The sequence below is a fragment of the Eretmochelys imbricata genome, chromosome 7 (genome assembly GCF_965152235.1).
Source record: "Eretmochelys imbricata isolate rEreImb1 chromosome 7, rEreImb1.hap1, whole genome shotgun sequence".
Lineage (NCBI taxonomy): Eukaryota > Metazoa > Chordata > Testudines > Cheloniidae > Eretmochelys > Eretmochelys imbricata.
The window spans coordinates 32,881,630-32,906,956 of NC_135578.1; the positions used below are offsets into that span (position 1 = coordinate 32,881,630).

General features: G+C 54.4%; 1 protein-coding gene across 1 annotated transcript in view; it reads right to left on the minus strand.

Annotated features, from left to right (window-relative positions):
- NRXN2 (neurexin 2) overlaps positions 1 to 25,327 on the minus strand; it is a 251,516-nt gene that overhangs the window by 124,255 nt on the left and 101,934 nt on the right. Inside the window, exons 9-16 of the mRNA XM_077821683.1 lie at positions 19,248 to 19,631; positions 16,346 to 16,549; positions 12,822 to 12,848; positions 7,108 to 7,227; positions 6,523 to 6,907; positions 5,855 to 6,045; positions 3,049 to 3,222; positions 2,300 to 2,419 (exon numbers count right to left, since the gene is read on the minus strand). Of these exons, the coding sequence (XP_077677809.1) occupies positions 2,300 to 2,419; positions 3,049 to 3,222; positions 5,855 to 6,045; positions 6,523 to 6,907; positions 7,108 to 7,227; positions 12,822 to 12,848; positions 16,346 to 16,549; positions 19,248 to 19,631 (1,605 nt within the window). The remainder of the gene's footprint in view (positions 1 to 2,299; positions 2,420 to 3,048; positions 3,223 to 5,854; positions 6,046 to 6,522; positions 6,908 to 7,107; positions 7,228 to 12,821; positions 12,849 to 16,345; positions 16,550 to 19,247; positions 19,632 to 25,327) is intronic.

Sequence of the window (25,327 nt, forward strand, 5' to 3'; positions counted from 1 at the left end):
CAGCCAAAGTTGGAAACTTCAGCAGTGCAGCAGCCCGCTGTACTGGGGAACTGGGGTCAGCACTGACTGTGAAGGGAGAGCACCTCCTACGGAGTGCGCAGCAAGCTCCCAGCTACTCCAACCCCAGCCTCCCCCAGCATGGGGCGCCACAGGGAGTGGGGTAGAGCGCTGGCTGGGGGGAGCTCCCAGCTACTCCAGCCCCAGCCTCTCCCAGCACGGGGCGCCATAGGGAATGGGGTGGAGTGCTGGCTGGCGGGAGCTCCCAGCTACTCCAGTCCCAGCCTCTTCCAGCAGGTGGCGCTGGAGGCTGTCAGTGCAGAGATGAAACGTCCCCAAAGCAAAGCCCAGACAATGACCATTTAAAAATGGGGGGGGGGGGAAGAGATAAATGAGCCTTCAACTCATGCGATGTGTGAGCGATGCCCAGGGCAGCTCCTGCGCTGTAGACCCATTAATCCAGCTGGCAGCGCTGAGGGAGCCTGTCCCCCCACGCCCCGTGCCCAGCACTAGTGAGGCCATCACATCAGGCCTGCCACCCCATCCATCGCAGTGCAGGGTGGAACCTCAGCCCTCACTGGGGCCCCCAGGTGGGGGTCAGCACCACAGAGTGGCCAGAGGGAGGACAGATGGGTGCCAGGATGAGAAAGGGCCCCCAATAGCACTGGGACATCGGGGGATTCAGATCTGGGACTCAGCTCTGCAGCATGTCCTCACACACCACTCCTCTACCCATCCATCCATCCCAAACACACCCTCCACCACTCCTCTATCCTGCTCCTCCATCCATGCCCCATACTGCCCCCTCTCCACCTCCCACTCCCTCATATTCCTCCTCTATCCACCCCCATCCCCTTTCACCCTCTCCATCCATGCCCCATGCTGCCTCCCCCAACTCCTTCATACTCCTCCTCGATCCACCTCCATCTCCATCCATGCCTCATACTGCCCCACTCCACCTCCCACTCCCTCATACTCCTCCTCCATGGCTCCCCTTTACACTCCCTCCTTCCCTCCCGGAACATATTTCCCCTCTCACATAGATGTGCAAAGCCCAGTGTAGAGGGCGTCGGGGGAGGAGGGAATTACAGAGGGAGAGGACAACGCAGAGGACAGGAATTCCTGGGGGCTCATCAGATGCCCTGGTGATGGGCTTGGGCCAAGAGCAGAGCTAGGACACTCCACACTCCAGTGCCCACTATGCAGTGCCAATGAGAATCACTCACACATGCCCCACCCCCATTACCAGTGGGCAGAGCTCCCCACACCACCAACAAAGCTGGGTGTCCCTCCCCATAGCCTGGATCCCAGCCCCATGCCCCACGCCAGGATCTGCTTAGGGGGGAGGGGGTGCCTGTGGGGAATGGATCAGTCCCCTGGGCCCAGTTGCTGGGCAATGCTGAGAAGCTGTCACAGGAGGCATCTCTGAGACGTGGACTCAATGCACTGTCCAACTCACACACTCCATAGATCTGCCCCACAGCCCTGAGCCAACATATGGATCTAGCCCCACAGAGCTGAACCAGATCATGGACCCTGCCCCACAGACTCACCCCACAGAGCTGAACCAGACCATGATCCAGTCCCATGGACCCACCCCAGCCGATCCACCCCACAGGGCTTAACTAACCCACAGATTCAGCCCATGGACCCACCCCACAGAGCTGAACCAGACCCAGGACCCAGGCCCATGGGCAGAGCCCACAGTACCCACCTGTCCTACAGTGCCAACAAGCCCCTGACACCAACATGGCCCACAGCTCTGATACAACCTGTGCAGCAGCCCTGGCACAGAGACCCACCCCCGGTATCTTTCCAGTTTCTGGACCCCAGCCAATGGGCTCAATGTGGGCCCATGAACCAGACCCACAGACCCAGCCCAGGGCACCCCCAAATTTTATTAGTTCAGTGGTGTCCCCAGAGACCAGTCAAACCACAATCCCCAGCCAGGCCAAAGCCACTGCCCCATGTGAGTGCTCCTCTGGGCTCCTAATGCTCCCAGCTCACGACATCCCCAGTATGATCATCCTCCTCCTGCCCAACCCCTAGCTGGGCACATGGCACCACCAGTCCTAGCATCCTCCCCCTGATCCTCCAGACTCGCAGAACCACAGTGTGAGTGCCCCATCCTTCTCCCTGCAATCCCCCAGCACAATCCTTCCCCCTCCTTCCATCCCAACACACAGAGCCCCCCAGCACAATCCTTCTCCCTCCTCCCATCCTGGCATGCAGCTCCCCCTGCGGGATCCTTCCCCATCCCCCAACTAGCAGGCATGCACCTCTCCCATGCCACAACACTCACGGTCGTTGCACACGGGGCCACCGTACGAGGTCATGGTGCAGTCACACGTGTAGCCGTCCCACTGCTGCAGGCAGACGCCCTGGTTGGCGCAAGAGTCCTCAGTGCATGTGGTGCTGGGCCCTGGGGGCAAGGGGCAGGGATGGGTGTTATTGGCCTGGCTCCCCCAGCCCTTCGGGACAGGGCTTGGGGTCATAAACCCCCATGGGCAGAGTGGAAAAAAGCAGGTGGGAGAGAGGAGGGGACCTGCAACGAGTCAGAGGCAGAGCTGGGGATAGACCCCCCGCTCCAACCCACAGACCCCATTCCCCTCCCAGAGCTGGGTAGCATCCAGGTGCCTGGGCATGTTACACCAGGGGCTGGGGAAGGAGGCAGGAATGGCAGGAGAGGAACCGGAGCCCGTAGGGAAGAGTCCCTGGCAGCCCCCCCACCATCCCACGGCTGACACAAGGCAGCATCTGATGAGACACATAATGCTCATGGCTGGGAGCTGGCAGCTAATGAAGGTGCCTGCATCTCTCTGGTCCTCCCACTAGCCCCCACCACGGGGCTAGAGTCCCCCACGGGAGGCAGGGGAGAAAGGGGCTGGGCTGGAAGCAGGCTGGCTTCAGAGGCGCAATCCCCATTATCAGCAGGAGAGGAGTCGGGGGCACTAGGAATGGGGAGACCTGGATTGTCTGAGCCTACAGCGCCCCCTGCTGGGTGAGGCCAGGCCGGAGGAGGGTGGGCTCTGGCAGCGGTGAGACTCTTACCGTCGCAGCCCCTCTCGACTTGCCCGATCCGGTGCAGGGCGTCAGCGATGAGGTCGGGCAGGCGGCCGTTGAGGTCCACGGAGGCCAGGCAGCCTTGGAAGCCGTCCCGCGAGGCCACCAACTTAGGCAGGTTGTTGAACATGTTCTTGCTCAGCCCCCCGATGTACAGCTCTCCTGGGGAGGGCACGAGACACGTCAGTGGGCAAAGAGTCCTTTAGCCCCCCCCACACCTTCCCTTCCACCGAACAGATCCAGCCAAGGGAGGACCTAAAGCCCCCCCATCAGTCCACGTGCCCCAGCTGTCCCCACAACCTGTGCCCTGGGGATGGGGGAGCAAAGGAATCCAGCCCCATGAACAGGGACCGTGGGGCTGGTGGAGGGGGGTTGAAGTGATTCGTTCCTGAAGGCCAACCTCTCTGATCCCCACCCCCACCCCACCCCGGGGCACTGTGCGAAGCTCTTACTCTGCTGAGCCAGTGATTTATGGGGTGTCAGACATAGCCCGGGGGGGGGGGAGGAAGGCCCCTCTGCTCCCCCACCCCCTTCCCATAAATCAGCCCTTCCACCACACTCTGGCATGGGGGGGGGCAACAGGATTCACTTCTCTTTCCCCCTCCCCCTGGGGATCCCCCAATAAATCCCAGCCCCCATGAACATTCAATACCCCGGCACCCAACAGTACCTGCTAGGAACACCAGCACCTCAATCAACTCCCCATCTCCCCCCAGCGCTGCCCCCACCCCCGATCCCCCCAGCACCCCAATCAACTCCCCTTCCCCTGTCACCCCAGCACTGCCCCCACCCCATGAGTAGGGCCCTACCAAATTCACGGCATCCCAATCAACTCCCCTTCTCCCCCCTCCATCAGCCCAGCGCTGCTCCCACCCCATGAGCCCCCAGCACCCCAATCAACTCACCTTCTCCCCCCCATCAGCCCAGCACTGCTCCCACCCCATGAACCCCCCCCTGTGCCCCAATCAACTCCCATCAGCCCAGGCCTGCCCTCCCCCAATGAACCCGAGCACCACAATGGGGTGCTGCTGAGTGTTTTTTGGGATGGGGGCAGTGCTGGAGGTCCTCTGGGGTGCAGGCTGTGACAAAGCGGGAATTTTGGGTACTGTTCTTGGGAGTCATAGGTCATGAGCTGTACCGATGCAGCTGCACTGCTGTAAAAGCTCTCAGGTAGCTGCTCTGTGTTGGAAGGAGAGAGCTCTCCCATCGACATAATAAAGCCACCTCAATGAGTGGTGGTATCTTCTCCTGCAGACATTACGCTGTGCTCACTGCCACTTATGCTGGCGAAATGTTCGTCGCTCAGGGAGGTGTTTTTTTCATACCCCTCAGCGACATAAGTGGCAGTGCAGACATGGCCTTGTGTGTGCCTCGGTTTCCCCTATATGCTGCATTGTTACTCAGTGGGGGGGAAAGACTAAGGGCAGGTCTACACTTAAAACACTGCACTAGTGAAGATGCACAGCTGTCACACTTAAGAGAAGATGCTCCTATGCCAAGGAGAGAACTTCTCCTGGGGGCGTAGTTACTCCACCTCTGCGAGAGGCAGTAGCTCTGTGGAGGGGAGTAGCCCTCCTGTGGACACAGCGGCACTTAGGTCTATAGAACTATGTTGCGCAGGGGTGTGGATTATTCACACCCTGAGTGACGTAGTAATACCAAAGTGATTTTGTAGTGTAGCCCAGGGCTTAGGTTGGCTTAGCTACGGTGCTCAGGGGTTGTAGATTTTTCACACCCCTGAGCAATATATGTAAACCAACCTAATTTTCTAGTGAAGACAAGTCCAAAGAGACACAGGGGCGAGAGTCACCTCCCTGTCTGGGTGGAATGAACAGAGCCCTCCACGAACCAGCTGTAACCGACCCAGAACAGCAAGGGGCCAGAGAGACCAGGCCAGCCCCAGTGACTCAGGGACCCACACTCCCAGCAGGGAATCTGAGCCCAGACCCCAGCTGGAGAAGAAAGGACTGGGAGAGGGAGCTGGGGGTGAAGCGCTGGCTGCTGGAGGAAGCTGGCAGCTCCCACCTGCGAACGAGGGAGGCGGGCAGACAGACATAGGGTCAGTCTCAGCAGGCGGGAGGCCACGTGGCCTGCCCTGGAGGAAGAGTGAGAGCCCTGGGGTCTGGCACAACGAAGGGATTCCTCCACAAAGCTGGGAGCACAGCCCGAAGCCTGTGGATCCATGACAGCCCCCTAGCACCGGCCTGCTCCCGGCCGATTGAGTGATCCATGCACACAGGGGCAAGGAATGGACCAGAACCTCTGGGTCCTTTCGCTTGCAGGAATACTGACCCCAGTGCTTGGCTCAGTCTAAGTCAAGGACTCCCCTGCACTGGCCAATGTTGAGATACAGCCACCTCTGGGGTGGGGCGCGGGGCTTTTCATAACCCCACAGCAGTTTAGGACAGAAAGTGAGGCAGAATTCCAAACTGAATGGACACAGCTGGGGAAATTCAGCAAAACAATCCAATCTGAGATACAGACAGTGCTGGCTGCATGGGAAGATCGCCCCACACCACCATCCCACCACCACACCCCCACTGACCACTGCTGCCCAGCCCCCCCCCCCCCACTCTGCCCTCCTGCTTCCTTGCAACGCAGCCCCCCCATACTGATCCCTCACTGCAATCTGCAACAGTCCCCCCACACCAACACCCCTGCAGCGCAGCCCCCCCTACCGACCCCCACATCCTGCAGCACAGCTCCTCTTAGCTCTACACTGGGGCCAGCACTGCCTGTGAGGGGAGTGTGCCCCCAGCGTCCTCTTGGCACAGCGCTGGCTGGCACAGCTCACCTTTGAGGTCCAGGTTGCGGGCACCGTTGGAGTGCTGGGTGACAGTGCGGGAGTCGATCTTGAGCGTGTGGATGTTACTGGTGTCACGTGACACGATTACGTTGTGCCATTGATTGTCGTTAACCGGCTTGTCAGAGTTCCCCTTCATCAGCGACGGCCCATTGCCCAGGTCGAAGACATAGTGGATGTATCTGTATGGAGGGAGCAGTGGAGCGTGAGGTGGTGCCGCGAGTGGGTGGGCAGATGGTCTGGTTGGCAGGGCAGCGGGAGGAGCGTGTGCCCAGAGGGCAGGGCAATGGACAGGAGACCTTGGCCCCTGCATGAGGCTCAGTGCCCTGTGGGCAGCACTCGAGGCAGAGCTGGGGTCAGTGAGGGCAGGGCAGGGCAGGGCAGGGCTCCCCATGAGGGGCAGTGAGAGAGGCAGGAGGCAGGGCAGTGGGCGGAGCAGGGAGCGGGGGTGGAGAGAAGACCCTAGCGGGCTGGGCAGGGCAGAAGAGCCAGGGGAGTGGAGTATTGTGCCTGAGGATGCAGCAGTGGGCCCAGAGGCCATACCTCATGGATCAGAGGTTGGGCACGAGGCCTGCTCCCTGGGGCTGGGCCCATTGCCCAGCGGACAGGGCGAGGTGCCTGGGGCCAGGGGGAAGTAGGGGGCAGGGGCTGCATCTCACCCCTTGACCAGCTCCACCACGATGAAGTCGTTGCCGTTGCCGCTGTTGAAGAGGATGAGGCCGTCAGTGGCGGTGGTTTTGAACTGGAAGAAGAGGTGCATGGATGCATAGGCCTGCAGCGTGGCCAGCGCCAGGTAGCTGGCACGGCTCTTGAAGGTGACGGGGTCGGCAATGATGCTGCGCAGGCCGAAGCGGGCATTGAGCTCGCAGTAGCTGATGTCGCCATTCTTGCACAGGTCCATGTAGGGCAGCCCATTGAACACCAGGCTGCTCAGGTGCCCGATGAAGTTCGAGGGCACCACGGAGATGAAGCGGCGCTCCGTCATGATGCCGGTCTCGATGTTGTGGAACTCCAGGCGGGTGTGCGCGCCAGCCATCTGCCCTGCTTGGAGCGGGAGCAGGGCAGGACACTGTTACACATCAGGGTGGGACGGGGGCAGTCACCAGACCTGTGCTCTCACCCCACCCCGCTGGTGCCCCTCCATCCCAACTGGCAGCCCCATTATCCCAGCCCTGGTCTCCCCCACCCCAGCTCTGCCGGTGCCCCTCAGCCCCCCGCTATCCCAGTCTGGGGTCCTCACGTACCTTCCACGGTGACGTTATCCACTGAGAGCTGCAAGCTCTTCCCACGCCGCACAACCCGCACTGTGTGCCACTCATTGTCGTTGAGTTTGTGGCCAGCAAAGAGGGTCTCGGGGCCTTTACCTGAATTGGGGACAGGGGCAGGACAGGGGGTTAGTGCTCCAGTAGGGTCGGGGGAATGGGCACAAGGCCTAGACAGCCCCCAGGTGCCAGCCCCTCCCCTGCCTGGCTGGACACATCCTGAACACACACAACCCCCAGTACTCACCCAGCTGGCAGCACCCACCCAGCTCCCCCCACCAACCTTCCCATAACAATTTAGGTAGCATCTCCCCCTCCCCAGATACACACTGAACACACGCAGACACCGCCCCCCCTGCCAGACTGCCCCAGCTGACAACAGGCTGGGACTATACAGACCCCCAATATACCCCCCCACCCCCCTACAGCCCATACACTCCCTGATGGCAAAGAGCGTGTATAGGGGGATGGGTGAGGGATGGGGTAGTTCATCACTCCCTCCATTCCTCACCACACTGCACTCCTGCTCTGCAGTTGCTACGCTGGGATGGTGCCCGTGATCTGGAGAGGCTGTGACAGCTGCTGGGGGGAAACTCTGGCTCAGGGCTAGGAAAAGACAGCTCCCCAGGAAATTCAGGCCCAAACCTTACAGCCTGCAACTGCATGCACAGCCCTGAGCACACCCACACCCCACTACAACCCCCTGCTGGGTGTAACCATACACACTCACAGCCCTGAGCACACCCACTCCCCACTACAATCCCCTGCTCGGTGTAACCATACACACACAGCCCTGAGCACAACCATACCCCACTTCATACCCCAATAGGTGCAACTGCACACAGCCCTGAGCATACCTACAACCCAATACAATCCCCTGCCGGGTGTACCATATACATAGAGAGCCCTGAGCACACGCACACCCCACTATACCCCCCTGCTGGGTATAACCACACTTACACCCCACCGCACACATACCCGACTGGGTATAACTGCATACACACAGCCCTGAGTACACCTACACCCCAATGTACACTACTGCTAGATGCAATTGCACACACGGCCTACAAACGCAGAGCAACCTACACTGCTTTATTCAGCTCTCCACCTTGCTAGTCTCTCTCTCTCTCACACACACAGACCGAAGACATAACAATGAGGATTGATTGCTACTGGAGAATGTGTGTGTGTGTATCACCACCTGCTGGTGAGCAAGAGAACAAGTGAAGAAATGACAGATCATCTTGAAATCCGTCCCTGCAGCTCCAGGGAAGCCCCCCAGTCAGAAATGTGGAGCTGGGGACCCCTCAAACCACAGGCTAGGAAAAAAGTAATACCCATAGCTAATCCTAACCCACTATCCCTCCCCCCCATTAGCACCTCAATTTCTCATTCACCCCCAGCTGGTAGGGGTGACCCAAGAGACCCCCCCCTCTCCTGAATCACCCCCTCCCAACCCATAGTTCCTTAAAGCAGGGTGGAGGCAGAGCTGAGAGCTTGTAAGTGGCTAATGAATCATTACCATATGCAACTAATTCATTGCATGGGAGGGTTCATGCCAGGTCACTTTGCATGGGAGGATGTGGCTATTTAATAGATTTTACCATGCCTATAAATAATTGCATGGGAGTTTAACAGACCCAGGTGGATGTGGTGACAGGAGGGACTCATTTGTATTGCAGTAGGGCCTACATTATTTGCTTTCTAACTACCCCAGGTCTCTATGGGAATGGTTCATTAATTATTATTAATTGTATGGGGGCTAATAAACCCAGCTATCTAGGGAGGACCTTAATTAGTATTCATAATAATTGCATGTGGTAGTAGATAATTAATCAATGGGCATATTAGTTGCATGGGGTGTCAATCCCAGGTATATGGAGAAGGAAAGGGCTAATTATTTGTATTGCAGCAGGACCAACATTAATTGCAAGGCACCAACAACCCCAGGTCTCTGGGAGAATGGTTCATTAGTATTTTGCATACATTAATTGCATGGGGGCTAATAATCCCCAGGTACATAGGGGAGGGGCTAATTAATTATGGTATTTCTACTTGGGCCTAATGCAGAGATGGGCAACTTAAGGTAGCAGAGACCCCAACAGCCCCTCTGGCAGGCTGGCATGGTCCAGGAAGAAGTGACCCCTGCTGTTGCGAGAACATGTGCCAGAGCAGCGAGTCCTGCAGTGACATCCCCATGCTGCATGGCATCACCTCACACACGCCTGCCTGTCATTGCTCAGCTCCACGATCTGTGGGAAGGCAGATGAGCTTGTGCCCCTGCCCAGGGACACGTCTTCCTATTAGAAAACACTGGCCACCAGGCCTTCCCAGAGCGAGCCGACTGTAACCAGGGGCAGCTGCCTCTGGCCCTTCCTCCAGCAGGTGTCATGGAGCAGTCTCCTGCTTCGCAGGCCGGATACAGCCCTATGGCCACCAGTAGTGCAGCCCTGGCCTACGTTATTAATTGCAGGGACTCTAACAACTCTTGATCTATAGGGAGAGGAGGGCCTAAATAATCAGCAGCTATGTGTATTAATAATTGTATGGTTCTAGCAATCCAAGTTCTCTAAGAAAGTGGTTCATTTATTATTATTTTGCATGTTATTAATTGCACAGGGATTGATATCCCCAGCTGGATTGAGAGATGGGCTAATTATTATGTATTTGTATTGCAGAAGGACCTATGTTAATTGCATGGAGGCTAATCAGCCCAGGTTTATAGCGAGTATGGCTAAATGTTATTGTTTATAGTCTGAAGTGTGGTAGTACCCAGATTATTCATTTCTGAGGAGGCAGGTGGATGACAATGGGAAATATTCCTCTCCACACACTCCCGCAGTGCTGGGCACAGTGCAGCAGCAGCCACTGGGTTAGCGGGCTGATGCCACCCCAATTGCCATTACCCCAGGTAAATGAAGCTTGCACAGGCGGGTTCTGCCACCTGGTGAGAAAACCCAGACACTGCAGCTCCTCATCCAGCAATGGAGGCACCCTTTTGCTGGTTGGAATAAAGGACTCTGGGGATCAGGGAGTGATGGTGGGGAGCGGGTGTTCAAGGGATCCTGACCTCGCACAGGTTCCCAAAGCAAAAGAGCCACCTCCTCACCAGAGCTGGGGGAGGGGGGCCTGGTTGTATTTTCCCCACTCCAGCACAGAGATCTCTCCTTCCCTACCCTGGGGGCTACAACACACCTGGGGATAGGGATCCCCCCAGGCCCCACATCTGGGGATGGGGGTTGGAGAGGCAGTGATTAGGGGTGGGGTGAAGGAGTGTATTTCCTCACTGGGTCCCCTCACCCCTAATCACTGCCCCTCTGATCCCCAGCCCCTTTCTACATATTGCAGTCCTCGCCTTCATGTCCCCCCGTCCCCAGAGCCATGCCATCCCCACCTCATTCCCCATCCCCCCATCCGCTTTCCTCATATCATCCCTACCCTCCCTTCTCATACTCACTCCCAACCCTCACCCACACACCTTTCTGCACTAAGTCTCTGCCCATGGTGTAGGGACCTCCATCATCCTCCCCCACCCCTGGCTCTCCTCCCAATTCCCATCTCAGATATGGCTTCTAGGGCTCATTTGGAGCTGGAACCCACCCACCAAACACCTGGAACTCTTTGTCAGGGTGAATCCTGGCTGGGTTTCCCAGACCCAGGGAGGGGAGCAATACAGTAGTTTAGATCAGGGACTGTATAGGAGACATGGAAATCTGTGTTGGGGCTGGGAGCCCGGACTCCTGGGTTCTCTCCCCAGCTCTGTCTCTGTGATCTTGGGGATTGGTCACTTCTTCCCCTCCTTATGTCTCAGCTTCCCCTTCCATGACCTGGTGGTAAATTCTTCACCTGCCTGGCACCAGGGTGAGTTGTGATTAGGTGTTATCCTCCCACCACATTAGGAACCCACATGCACAAGAGCTGGGGCTTATCCCCACTATGGGGCCCCACCCCTTTCTAGCCAATGAAATGCCATTGGCCCATCTACGCACCTGAGTCCAAGGGGTGGAGCTCCTCGCTGTCAGGAGATGCATCACACCTGGGGGCTGCATGTCACTGCTTGCACGAGTGCAGCCCTGAACACACGTGAGTGTAACCATGGCTGCCCCCCAGACAGCGCACACATGTGTAACCGTGTGCCCCCCGCCAGTGCACACATGTGTGTAACCATGTGCCCCCCCAGCCAGTGCATACACGCATGTAACCATGTGCCCTCCAGCCAGTGCATACATACGTGTAATTGTGTGCCCCTCAGTCAATGCACATGTATATGTAATGGTGTACATCCCTGGCTGGAACATTCATGTAATGGTGTGACACACACCACAGCTGGCACACATGTATGTGTACTGGGTACCTCCCGCGACAGTCTTTATGTGGTATAATGTTCCCCTAGCTGGCATGCATACATGTATTTGGATCTGTTCTCTGGCCAGTGTGCATACCAGTGTCCCCCTGCTGGAAGGAGTAAGATCTACTCTCCTCAGTGTGTGTGTGTGTTGCCATCTACATGAGTGAATGAGACCTGCTGCATGGGGGTGTGGTGGTTTGGTGCAATTGTGCTTTTGTGAATCTCTTTGTTTATGTGTGATAAGTGTGAAAGTTTGTGTATTTGTGTGTGTAGCTGATTGTGTGTGTCTAGGGCAGACTGTGGTGTGGCTGTGTGGTGTTGTGGCTGGGTGAGTCTATGTAACCATGTGTTGCTTGTGCATGTGGTGCGTGTTGTGGGCACAGAAAGAAGGACCAAGGTGCTGTGCTGCCCTGCACCTATCATCCCAAAGCAAGGTGCCAGTCACTTACCACCAGGGCTTTGCCACTCGTCTGTGGGGACACAGGTATGTGTGTTTAATTTGCCCTTACCCCCAGATCTGCTGAGCAGCTCCGTGCTGGGCAGGGCGAGAACCATGAACTAGAGACTCCCCCTCAGTTGCTTTCAGTAGGGGGGCTTATGACACCCCATAGTGTGTTTCCAAATCCAGCCTGCAGGGGCAGTGGTGCACATAGGCTGCAGGGAGGAGGGCAGTGTGTCAACAGTGCCTGAAGGGCCAAGCCATGGGGTGGGGGGAAATAGCAGGTCCTGTCTTGGGGTGTTCCAGGCCCACCTGGGGATGGGGTGCAGGGCAATTCCTAGCCAACCCTCCCACCCTATATGAGGCTCTGTAAGCATCAAGCATGCATTAGGAGTATAAAGCTCAGACATGCACCTACAGGGCAGGTGCAGTCAGTCTGAGGCAAGGGGAAACTGAGGCAAGGAGCAGTGAAGTGACTCATTTTAAGGTGACATGCTAAAATGGGCAGCACTGGGGATAAAACCTAGGAGTCCTGACTCCCAGTCCGCTGCTCTAGCCACCAGACCTCATGTGTCTCCCTGAACAAGGGTAGAACTCAGAAGTTCTGACTCAGCCCTTCTGCACTAACCCCTATACTCACTCCCTTCTCAGAGCTGAAAACAGTACCCAGTTCTACCTCCCAGCCCACACACGCTAACTGCTAGACACCATTGTCCTCCCAGAGCCAGGAATAGTACCCAGGAATCCCAGCTCCTCCACCTCTTCTGTGCAGCGTCATAGCAAATCAGCTACAGACATACGCCTGTCACCTTTCCATTAGGATTGACCCCCAAAATTCACCCGGTTCATTTAACGAGCAGAAGAGAGAGAACATGAAATAAAAACCCCAAAGGTAAAGAAGTGACTTACTGGGGTTACAGCCTATCCTGACACAGTCTGAGACGGGGGCCAGGGTGATGGGGGAGTAGGGGAAGAGAGAAGAGAACGCAACAGTTTTACATCCTTCAAAGTTACTTCTGCAAACAACCATCCAATTCACAGCCCACCATCCGGGGACAGACGTGGGTCAAGGCGGCCATTTGGAGCCCAGGGGAACGGAAGCCTCTCACACTGAGGAAGAGAACCCCAAATTTGGTAGGAACTGGTCCCTTAAAGGTATCCCACCTACAGCCCCAAACTACCTTCCTGGCCACCAGTGGGGCTGCATCATTTCTTGTTGCATATGATAACTGGACTGTGTCTGTACAGCACCTGGTGCAACCAAGATGGGGGCTCACAGGCACTTCTGCAATGCAAGTCATAAACAGTCATTCTAATAATGATGCAGCAGGGCTGCATTGTGCCACGTGCTGGACAGACATCGAACAAAAAGCCAGTCTCTACTCCCAAAGAGCTTCCAATCTCCAGCCTTGGCTACACAAACAAGTTGTCTTGCTTTAGCTTCCCCAGTCTAAAGCGGAACAGTGTTGCCTAATGTGGATGTGGTTGTACCAGTATAAATGTGCATAGCTATTCCTGTAGAGGCACGGAACAAGCTTTTCTGATACGAGTTTGTCCACATGGGGAAATTCCCCGGCAGAGCTTGGCAAGCGGAGTAATTATCCCAGAATAAAATCACTTTTATTCCAGAACAGAGTGTCCATACGGGGAGTTAATAATTAACAATAACCATTCTGCTGTAGCTATGCCAGGAAATTTCCCCATGTGGACAGGTCCTAAGGCACCTTTATCCTGGTATAACTGCGTCCCCACTTGCGGAGATTGTAGGCCTGAATTAGTTTGTTAAAGGGAATTGGCCTGAGCTGGTTTATAAAGGAAACTGGCCTAAACCAGTTTAGGAAGCAGATTGACGCTGTTCGGGGGAGGGGAGGACCGGCAATGAGGAGTCTGATGAGGAAGCTGACCAGAAACAGGGTCACAGAAAGGTCCCGGTTTACTGGGTTTCTAACTGGGTTTGTCAAACTGGATTTGGATGAAGCTTTACAGTCCCAGCTCAAGGTAGGATGTTGGCCCAGCTAGGCTTGGGAAACTGAGCCAGGACCTGGACTGGGACCTAATTCCTCAGATCAGTCTGAATCCCATCTACAAGGACTGACATGTTTAAACCAGTTTAGTAGGAACTGGTTCGGACAGTGGATTAGCCCAGAATCACTTTAGAAAGTGGACTAACTTGGAACCAGTTTAGAAAGTGGATTGGCCACATCTGTGACAGGTATGGGCTAAGCTGAGATTTCTCTTTTTTGCGGGAGAGGAAAGGTTTATAACCTTTAACGGGTTCACAGTCAATTCCCGCCACCTCATGGGGCTCATTCTCCTCTCCGCACTTTGTTGGGATAATCCCCACCCCTCTGACAAATGGCCACCTTGCAAACACCAGCCGTGCAGCAGGCAATGTGGGGGATGCACCCCCCCTTCTTCCTCCCCGACCCTGGCACCCCAGACAGTGCCACAAGGAAGATAAAAACAAGGGGGGTTAACCCCTGCTGAGCAGCCCCATGCTCAGATGCATGGGGGGCACCTCCTCTCCCCTTCACTCCCCCAACCAGGGTCCCCCTGCACCCAGCATGGATTAGGGGGCCAAGCTTGCTACCACCTCCATCTTCCTTGGGCAGCCCTGGAACCGTGCAGAGATCAGGGAACATTAGACCAATGCATTCGGAGAGGGGCCAGCACTGAAAAATTTGGGGTGGTGAAGGGAATGAGGGTGCTGGGGGGTCTATGGAGGGTGGCTGGAATTTGGGGGGTTACTTAGCAAATGCAGCTCAGGGTGGACTCTTACCCCTCTTTCTGGGGTTCCCCAGTGCCCCACTCTGGCCCCCAGGAGACTGTTCCTTATGGTGGCAGGCACATTATGGTATCCTCCACATTATCTGGCAGACCCGATTTCATAGCTCCTCTGGAACTGGGGGAACAAATTAAAGGGGCATGGGGAGGACCATGGGGATTCTAGCGTGTTGATTGCACCCCATGAATAGGTGATGTGGTGGCAGGGCCCAGAGATTCTGGGGTGTCAATCATGACCCCATGGATGCGGGGGTCATATACAGATTCTGGGGTGCCAACAATGCCCGCAAATCTGGGGGAGGGGCATTATGTGAAGCTGGGGGTGCTGTACAGCACAGGGGCATCTCTTGGGTCCATACGGATGACATCAGTGTCCCACTATAGAGGTGTCCCACACCCCAAGATAGCCAGAAGGGAAGAAGTTAAGGGAGTGGTGGGGTACACTGTGCCACCCCAGATCTGCCCTCCGTTACCTAGAAGGTTGCGGGGAGCTCTTGCCATTCCCTGATCTCTGCTGTGGACAGGAGGTTCTGGGTTCCCTGGGAAGAAAGGAGAGGGGGCCCCATTCCCACAGGCTACACGGCTGGGTCTGATGCACGTCGTCAACCACAACAGAACAGTGGGGCGCAAACAGGCACGGGACCAAAGAGCCAATGGGGGAGCCCAAGGGGGTGAGAAATGAGTGGAAGGAAGTAACTCCATGGGGGGAGAGGAATGGAGGAGGGAGGGAAAGGGGGTAACCTCATGGGGAAAAGGGAGGTAATCTCATAGGGGATGGAAAGATGAGGGCAGGTGGGGCAGGGGGAAGGAGGTGTGGTGTTTGGAAGTGCAGTATGTCCACAGGGAGTTGTGCTGAGGTTGGAGGGATGTGGGACAGCTGTAGGTTTTGTTGAGGGGGGGCACTGTGGATCTTCAGGATTTTGGGGTGGAGTAAGGGGGTTGTGGAGATGGGGTGGGGGCCTGGGGGTCTGCAGAGGTTTCGGGGCCTGGGGATATGTGGATGGGATTTGAGGGATTGTGAAGATAGGGTGACGGTCTGTGGGTCTGCAGAGGTTTGAGCGGTTGGGGATGCGGTGAAGGATGTGGAGATAGGGTTTGGGGGGGTTGTGGATGGACAGAGTTTGGGAGGAAGTGGGGGAATGAGAGGGTGGGGTAAAGGTTGCGGGGTTTGGTCCCGGCTGCTGCTTGCTGGGCTGGCAGAGTCTGCGCCGATGAAGGGTTAAAAACAGCGAGCTGGAAATCACTCTGAACCCTTCCAGGCCTTTAGAAAGGTGGGGAGCTCTTCCTGCTCAGGCCCACCAACTCCTGCCAGCCAATGGGGTGCCAGTGAGTTGAAGGGCCCCTCTCGCCCCATTGGCCAGGCGCAGTGGAGGTAGCGGGTCCCATGCTGGACAGGGAGCCGCCCTCTGGCACCAAGGCCAAACTGGATGCGAAGGTGAATCCCCCTTGGAAAAGGGAGTGTCTTTCTAAAGACCAGATGGGCGCAAGAGAGCTCCAAAGTGGGGGGTGACCCCTCAGCACAGGTGCACCTTAGGGTCACCTCTTCCCAAGGGACACCTGGAACTAGCTGCCAAGAGGGAAGGGATGACCCCTAGGGAGCTGGTTAGCCCCCTCAGCACTGGGGCATCCCCAGGTCGGGGGGTGGTTACCTAGGTTGACAGTGAGCTTCATCTGCCCGCCGTCAAGCTCGAGGCGCAGGGTGTCGGCCGACTCCTTGGAGGTGGTGGCCAGCATGAAGCCATAGGCCCGCTGGGACATGAACCGCAGAGACACATCCTCAGCCTCCGTGTGCATCACCCCTGGCAGCATGATCTTCATGTACATGCTGCCATCATAACTCAGCACTGTGGCCTCTGAGGGGTAGAGGGCAATGCGGGGTGGCGGTGCAGGGGAATGGGGGTAGGAGAGAGATGGTGAAAAAAGAACAGGAATGGGGGAGAGGGAGGGTGGGAGAGAGAGAACATGTGTTAGGTTTTGCCTTACACCCAATACCCAGAGAGCCCCTCCTCCCAGTCCCAACCCCCTCCAGCCCTCCATGCAGAACCCAGGAGTCCTGACTCCCAGCCTCCCTGCTCTAACCACTACACTTCACTCCCCTCCCCTCCCACAGCTAGGCATGGAACCCAGGAGTCCTGATTAGAGCTGGGCAAAGGTTTTAAGGCAAATAGTTTATTAACCCCAAAACGCAGCTTTGGTCAACCCCAAACTCTTTGCAAATTTCACCGAATAGTTTAAGAGAAAACAAATGTAGGGGCTAGGCTCATAGTGGGACTTTGGTACCATTCACAAAACTGCAGCTGGAGGCAGAGGTGATGACTTCTAGCCCAGTGGTTAGAGCACTCACCTGGGTTGGGGGAAGCCCCTCTGGATGAGCGACCTAACCGCAGGTCTTCCCACTCCAGGTGAATGCCCCAATACCTAGCTACAGGCTATTCTGGGGTGGGTTTCTCCCCATCTGGCCTGTTGGAGCTGTGCCACTTTGTATAAATAGTGCATTCGTTGGAACAAGGACTGGAACCCAGGGCTCTCTCATTCCAGGTGAGTGTGCTGACCATGGGGCTAAAAGTTATAGGGGAGGCACCCCTCCATACTCCTCCTTCAGCTGTTTTAGGCGTCCAGCCCTTTAAAGATGTCACCAAACAGCCCATTGCGTTCACCCCAGACAGACTTATTGTTGACTTTTGGAGTGGTTGCAAATTCCAGGAAAGTTCCAATTCCCTTTGACCCAAACTCACTTCTTTCCCTGATTTTTCAGAGCTGCCAGTGAGCTGAGGAATCAGCTTTTCACCAGCTCTGTCCTGATGCCAGGGCCCATCTGTCTCACTAAGAGGCACTGGTGGCACCATGTTTCCCATGACTGATCCTAACACAGAGATCCCACCTGCAGTTGGGGCAGGTAGCCTCCTGGATTCCTTCCTTAACTGTTCCATGCCCGCTAACCTCTCCCACACCCTGCCCAGGTACCCAGTGCCCCCCATGTTCCTCTAACCTGTCCCACACCCTGCCTGGGTACCCAGTGCCCCCCATAGCCTCCTCACCATTCCCACACCCTGCCCAGGTACCCCGTTCCCCCCAGTGCCTCCTCACCATTCCCACATCCTGCTTAGGTTTCCCATTCCCCCCACAGCCTCCTCACCATTCCCACATCCTGCCCTGGTACCCAGTGCCCCCCATGCCCTGCTAACCTCTCCCACACCCTGTCCGGGTACCTAGTGCCCCCCATAGCCTCTTCACTATTCCCACACCCTGCCCATGTACCTAGTGCCCCCCATAGCCTCCTCACCATTCCCACACCCTGCCCAGGTACCCCGTTCCCCTCACAACCTCCTCACCATTCCCACACCTTGCCCTGGTACCCAGTGTCCCCCATGCCCTGCTAACCTCTCCCACACCCTGACCAAGTACCCAGTGCCCCCCACAGCCTCCTCACCATTCCCACACGCTGCCCAGGTACCCAGTGCCCCCCATAGCCTCCTCACCATTCCCACACCCTCCCCAGGTACCCAGTGCCCCCCATAGCCTCCTCACCATTCCCACACGCTGCCCAGGTACCCAGTGCCCCCATAGCCTGCTCACCATTCCCACACCCTGCCCTGGTACCCAGTGCCCCCCATGCCCCGCTAACCTCTCCCACACCCTGTCCGGGTACCCAGTGCCCCCCATAGCCTCCTCACCATTTCCACACCCTGCCCGGGTACCCAGTGCCCCCCATAGCCTCTTCACCATTCCCACACCCTGCCCTGGTACCCCATGCCCCCCATAGTCCCCTCATCACTCTCACACACTGCTCAGGTACCCAGTGCTCCCCATGCTCCCTCATCACTCCCACATGCTGCCCAGGTACCCAGTGCCCCCCATATCCCTTCTTCATTCACACACCCTGGCCAGGTACCCAGTGCCCCCAGGACCCCCTCACCTCTCTCGCACACTCTGCCCAGGTACCCAGTGCCCCCCATAGCCTCCTCACCATTCCCACACCCTCCCCAGGTACCCAGTGCCCCCCATAGCCTCCTCACCATTCCCACACGCTGCCCAGGTACCCAGTGCCCCCCATAGCCTCCTCACCATTCCCACACCCTCCCCAGGTACCCAGTGCCCCCCATAGCCTCCTCACCATTCCCACACCCTCCCCAGGTACCCAGTGCCCCCCATAGCCTCCTCACCATTCCCACACGCTGCCCAGGTACCCAGTGCCCCCATAGCCTGCTCACCATTCCCACACCCTGCCCTGGTACCCAGTGCCCCCCATGCCCCGCTAACCTCTCCCACACCCTGTCCGGGTACCCAGTGCCCCCCATAGCCTCCTCACCATTTCCACACCCTGCCCGGGTACCCAGTGCCCCCCATAGCCTCTTCACCATTCCCACACCCTGCCCTGGTACCCCATGCCCCCCATAGTCCCCTCATCACTCTCACACGCTGCTCAGATACCCAGTGCTCCCCATGCTCCCTCATCACTCACACACTCTGCCCAGGTACCCAGTGCCCCCCATATCCCTTCTTCATTCACACACCCTGGCCAGGTACCCAGTGCCCCCAGGACCCCCTCACCTCTCTCGCACACTCTGCCCAGGTAGCCAGTGCCAAGGCAGTCACAGACGAAGCGGTTCCAGCCCTCACGGCAGACCCCCCCATTGCGGCAGGGTGCACTGCTGCACTGCTTGAGGGTCTCCCGGGAGCAGAAGCTGGAGACGCCAGGCACACTCTGCACCTCGGCCAGGCGCCGCACATCCCGGCTCTTGCCGTCAATGAAGAGGTCCCGCACGCATCCCACATAGCCGTAGTTGAGGAAGGCAGTCCACACCTCAGGGGGCAGGATCAAGTCCAGCCGGTTCTCGGGAAGGCCCCCCAGGTACATCTCACTGTCCAGGTCCAGGATCTCGCTCTCCCCACTGGCCAGGAATGGTATGCTGCGGCTATTCACTGAGATGGAGCCTGTGGTGGGGAACCCGGCACCACAGGCCATTACTGGGCTGCCTGGGCAGCAGACACCACACCAGCAAAGCCCAGTGGGGAGCGGAAGGTGGTGCTCACAGAGAGATCCCCACACACATGCACACAACACTAACAGGGGTCAGGTTAAACCTTGTTGTTCTGGGTTGGATGTAGTTGCTGCCCTTCATTTAAGGTAGTTGTAAAAAGCCATTAAGCTCCTTTATGGCAGCAGGCATTAGGGATTATGTATATTATGTATGAACTATGAGAATGACTAGTACCTAATCTCATGCTTCAGCTGGCTGCCTGAAAGGGTCAGGAAAGATTTTTTTCCCCTAACACACACGTTGTAATGTGTGGCTTTTTTTCCCCTTTCTCTGAAGCATCAGCCAGAGTTGGAGATGGTCCCCTGAGGTGGGCCCGTGCTCTCAGGTGGTGTAGACAATCCTCTGTTTTAGTTGCCTGGCTGGTGGGTCTTGCTGACATGCTCAGAGACTAACTGATCACCAGATGTGGGGTCAGGAAGGAATTTTCCCCAGGTCAAATTCGCAGGAACTTTTGGGGATTTTACCCTCCTCTACAGCATGGGTCATGGGTCACCTGCTGAGCATCTCAACTAGTCAATTCCCTACCACTGCTGGGACTTCAGGTATTGATGTCCTCTCAGTCTCTCTTGTTCTCTGTCTGGGGCTCACAACAGATTAGCATCCTGAGGACTGAAATGCTTTGGTTTAACTGAAGTCATGGGGCTCAACAGAGGGGTATTTAATGGAATTTAATAGCCGGAGCTATCAAGAGGTCAGACTGATTGTTCTAATGGTCTCTTCTGGCTTTAAACTCTAAGGAACAAGCAGCTGAAACAAGTGATCTTCATCCCAAACACAGGCAGAGTCACTGCCCAAAACAAAGACAAATGCAAAGCACACGCAGGTGGAAGGGTTTCACTGGCTGTTGCTTTGTGGAGGTGTGTGTGTGTGGAAGCAGAAAAACCAGAGGAGTAGAGAGAAGGCAGCAAGGAAGCACCAGACAAACCATGGAAGCACTGCAAATGGGACCTGAGAAGAAGCCAAGACAGAGAACTTTTGCGCCAAGTGCTAGCTAGAAAGGGGCTTGGAGCTGCGAGCAAAGAAACTGTCTCCTGTTGTTGGATTCCTGCCTTGCACAGAGAAACAGGACTTTGTACATTCCTTGAAAATAAACAGGATTACATGATAGATACCTGACTCCACCACCAAATTCTCCTACTAACTGGAACAACGAGGTGTGTACTGAATTTTTAGTTAATTCTCAGGTCAAAAAGGGGTAACTGGTATCAGGAGCAGGATCCAGTTTCCAAGAAGAGAAACTGTGAACTGGTCTTTCTTTTTAACCAAGATGGAACAAATGATGGAGGTGCTCACAGAATTCAAAGGTGGCCAAAAGAATTTAAAACAAAGATCACAAAGATCATAGGCATCACAAAAAGAATTAAAGCAGCATCTGGAGGTTTCCCAGAAAGGGCTGAGAGACGACTTGTAGGCGAAGAGCAAATCTTTGTTGAAGCAACAGTTACAAAGTGCCGGCCAGACTGGGAAGCCCACCTGTAACACTCCCAGACTGGAATGGCCAGGCCAGATGGATCAATAAGGTGACCAGCAACTTGACTGCCACAGACCAGAAAGTTTTCCATAAAATAGATGAGGCCAGGGAAGCTTTAGACAACTTGGAACGTGCTAACAGAATGAGCTGCAGCAAGAACTTAGGGAGCTGAGAAATCACCTTGAGAAGGAAATCAAAAGGGCATGGGCCACAGTGGAAATCAGAGGCCTGGATTTGGAACGGGGCTAGTCAGAAGACTTGGGTAAGACCAGACATTCTACCTTGTTTGTAACCCCCAGAGAGAAGAGATTGGATTGTCTCAGCTCAATAATGCAAAACCCCGCAGTGATGAAGTGGGAATTTTCTGTAAATATTTTGTATGAATACTATGTGTGCCTCAGTTTCCCCACAGGCTGCACTGTCACCTAGGGGGTGAAAAAGGGCTGTTTACTCTCAGGCAGGCTGCCACACAGATGTGGCTGATGTCTAGCGGTCTCGAGTTTGAGGCCCATGTCATTAGAGAGTCCATGAAGACAACAGCAAAGCCAACCCCCAGGACATTTACTACCTACCAACCAACAACCATGGATGGTCCACTCTCCGCAAGAAGCCAGACACATTTGATCAGCTGGCCAACAACGGACTGAAGAGGAGGTAGGTGGGACTGGCTCAGGAATTTGGACAAAGGGGGACAGAGTGAGAGCCAAGGGGGGGGAACACACCGCTTGATGGGGCCCTGGGCTAACCCAAATGGAGCACGCTGTAACTTTCTTTTCTCTATGCTAACCAAGGACTTTCTATGCTGTGTTCCAGACATGTGATAATGCTGCCTAAGAGTCACTGCGGATGCTGAAGGTGTGGGTGCATTGCTCCCTTTGGGTGTACAAGTCTCTCCAAGGTGTCCAACTCAGGTGGGCTCACTGAAGGGAGCTCATGGCGTGAAGCAGGGGTGGTGAAGGCTCTGAGATTCGGTCGAAGGAGGCAGTGAAGCCAACTGGTTTACCCCTGTAAAAAGACCTAAGAGGGGATCTAGCACACTGAAGGGTTCCTACCAGAGACAGTTCCAAAGCTGTTCAGAACACCAGATCTGTGGATCCATGATACCCACTTACTATCTTTGATGGAAAAACCTAACGCCAGGCTTATTTGGCTCAATTCAACATCATACGAATGGCTGAGATGGACAAAAAGGGCGGGGGGGCTAATAGCCAGCCTGAGTGGCCCAGTTCTGATAGTGCTACAGAACTTAGCCCCAGAAAACAAACTGAGTTGTCCAGATCTGAAACAATCCCTTGATATGTGGCCTGAATCATAGAATAATAGAAGATTAGGATTGGAAGAGACCTCAGGAGGTCATCTAGTCCAACCCCCTGCTCAAAGCAGGACCAACCCCAACTAAATCATCCCAGGCAGGGCTTTGTCAAGCCAGGCCTTAAAAACCTCTAAGGATGGAGATTCCACCACTGAAGCCAGCCATCATTCTGAGATGTCCAAGTAGGGTTGCCAACAGTCCCTTATTACAAGGGACATCCCTTATTTTTTCACCTCTATACAATAAGATTGGGAGTTGCTGAGTGCTGCAAAAAGCAGCAAGAAATACCCCCGTGAATGTAGGTGACCTCTACTTATTATTATTATGAATAATAATAATTAATACTAATGATAAAAATACTGGGAGGAGAGGTGGGGTGGAGTGCTAAGAAAACAGTCCCTTATTTTTGAAATACAATACATCCAAGGCACAGCCAAGAGTTAGGCCATGTCTACATTAACACTTATGTCAGCAAAACTTACGTTGCTTGGGGTATGAAAAAACACCTCCCTGAGCGACATAAATTTCGCCAGCATAAGTGGTAGTGTGCAGAACGCCATGTCGGTGGGAGAGCTTCTCCTGCCAACACAGATACCACTACTTGTTGAGGTGGTTTTATTATGTCGATGGAAGAGCTCTCTCCTTCCGACACAGAGCAGCTACATGAGCGATCTTGCAGCAGTGCAGCTGCATTGGTACAGCTGTGCTGCTGTAAGCTTACTAGTGGAGACAGAGCCTTGGAGAGGGAAAGAGGATACCACATCTCAATTGGCAAAGGACTTGAAAAGACTCATGTTTCTGGCATATCTAGATACTGAAAAGGACTTCCAAGATAAATTGGGAACAGATCAATTTGCAGATGCTCAGCTGAACTTGGACTTGCTGATCAAGATCAGTGAAAAGAGGCCAAAGACACTCCAAGAGACTGTGGAATTTACAACAGAACTTGAATATTTCCTTGCAGCAGCTCACCAAAATAGGAAGCAGCTGCTTGCCTAGTGAGGAAGATGGAAGCTGATCACGAGGAGCGCTGTAAGTACAGCTGTGCCTAATATATATGGTGGAAAAAGAGATTCTTATCTGATTTCTGATCATTCCAAAACATCACGGAAAAGTGGTAAATTCACTTTGTAAAACAAGGGAAATTGGCAATAACATAAAAATTAAGGGAAGCAGTTCGGTTAAATGTTTGCACTGTGAAAAATCTGGCTATTAAAAAAAGCAGTTATAAATATAAGATGGGCCAGAACAAAGCATCACAAGTGCCTAGTGAAAGTCCCTCACCCAGTTTGGTAAACGGAGAGACACCACACTGGAGGGGCAAAGCCTGGGGGTACAAGGATCAGCCCCACAGGTTTTGTTTAGATCTGGGCAGTTAAACAACAATAGGAATTGGCTATTAAGTCTATAATAGGAGCTGTGAAATGCATTGGGGTAACTGACACCTGCTCAAACATAATAGTTATTAAATCAGACATGCTAAAAAGGCTAGGAATAAGAGATCTAAATCTGACCTACCTCATTAGTCTCAAATTGCAGGATGAGGGGGGTTGAAAATGCACCTGTCTGAAAATTAGGTTTAAAAGTTGGACTTCTGGAATTTGTGTAAGAAGTCTGGATAGCCAAGATAGAGGATGAGCTAATCATCAGTTTGGATTTCTTTATGGCTAATAACTGTGTAATAAATGCCAGGCAAAGTGTCAGTCTGTGGAAATTCCCTTTAAATACTTGGCTCAGGTGAGACAGAAGATTTGTAGGCAATTAGTTTGCAGTGAAGAAGTCATCCTGCCCCTAGGATGAGAAACCATTATAACAGCTACATGCTGTGGTAGCTTTCCAGCAAAGAAAGATGGGGAGTAGCTAAAACCTGTTTTGAGACCCAGGGTCTCGGGGGAATCTTAGCTGCTAAAGCTCTTGTGGAGCTGAATTAGGAATGGATACCTGTTCCTCTGTTACATGTTTCTGACAAGCAGTAAATAGTAACAAAGGGAACCACAGTTGCAAAATATGAAGAGGAGGTTACTTACCTATAACTAGAGATGCATCCGATGAAGTGAGCTGTAGCTCACGAAAGCTTATGCTCAAATAAATTGGTTAGTCTCTAAGGTGCCACAAGTACTCCTTTTCTTTCAGAGGTTCTTTGTGATGTGTGGTCCCAATCTGTATTCCATAGGGACCATCACTTAAAGAACCAGTGGATCTAGTAATTGCTGGTATAGAAGGAAACTACTGGGGGTGGGAGAAAGGTGAGCTCCCAGAGTTTCTATCAGAATTGTTCCAGTGCAGTGCCATATATTTAAATGAAAAGCAGCAGAACAGTCAGAGAGACTTTCTGGCTAAGAATCAGGAGTTTTTCTCCTCATCCAACAAAGATACAGACTGTATTGCACTAATCCAGCACAAGATTGAAATGGGGGAAAATGACCCATTAAACAGCCATCTCACTGGCTACCAGCAACAAAGAAGGGAGAGGCCTTACAGGACACTGAGGAAATGTGGAAGACATAACTGAGACTTTAAGCATTCCTTTGGTTTCACTCACAATGCTGCTTAAGAAAAAAGATGACAGCATCAGATTGTGTGTGAACTATAGAAAACTAAATGAAGTCACTTTAAAGGATTCTTATCCACTACCATGAACAAATGACACCCTGGGTGGTGTGGTGGGTTCAATCTGGTTTTCCACACTGAATCTTAAAAGTGGGTATTGGCAAGTGGCAGAGGATCTAAAGGACAGGGAAAAGACAGATTTCACCACAGGACAAGGCCGGTGGCAATTAAAAGGGATGGCTGTCAGCTTATGCAG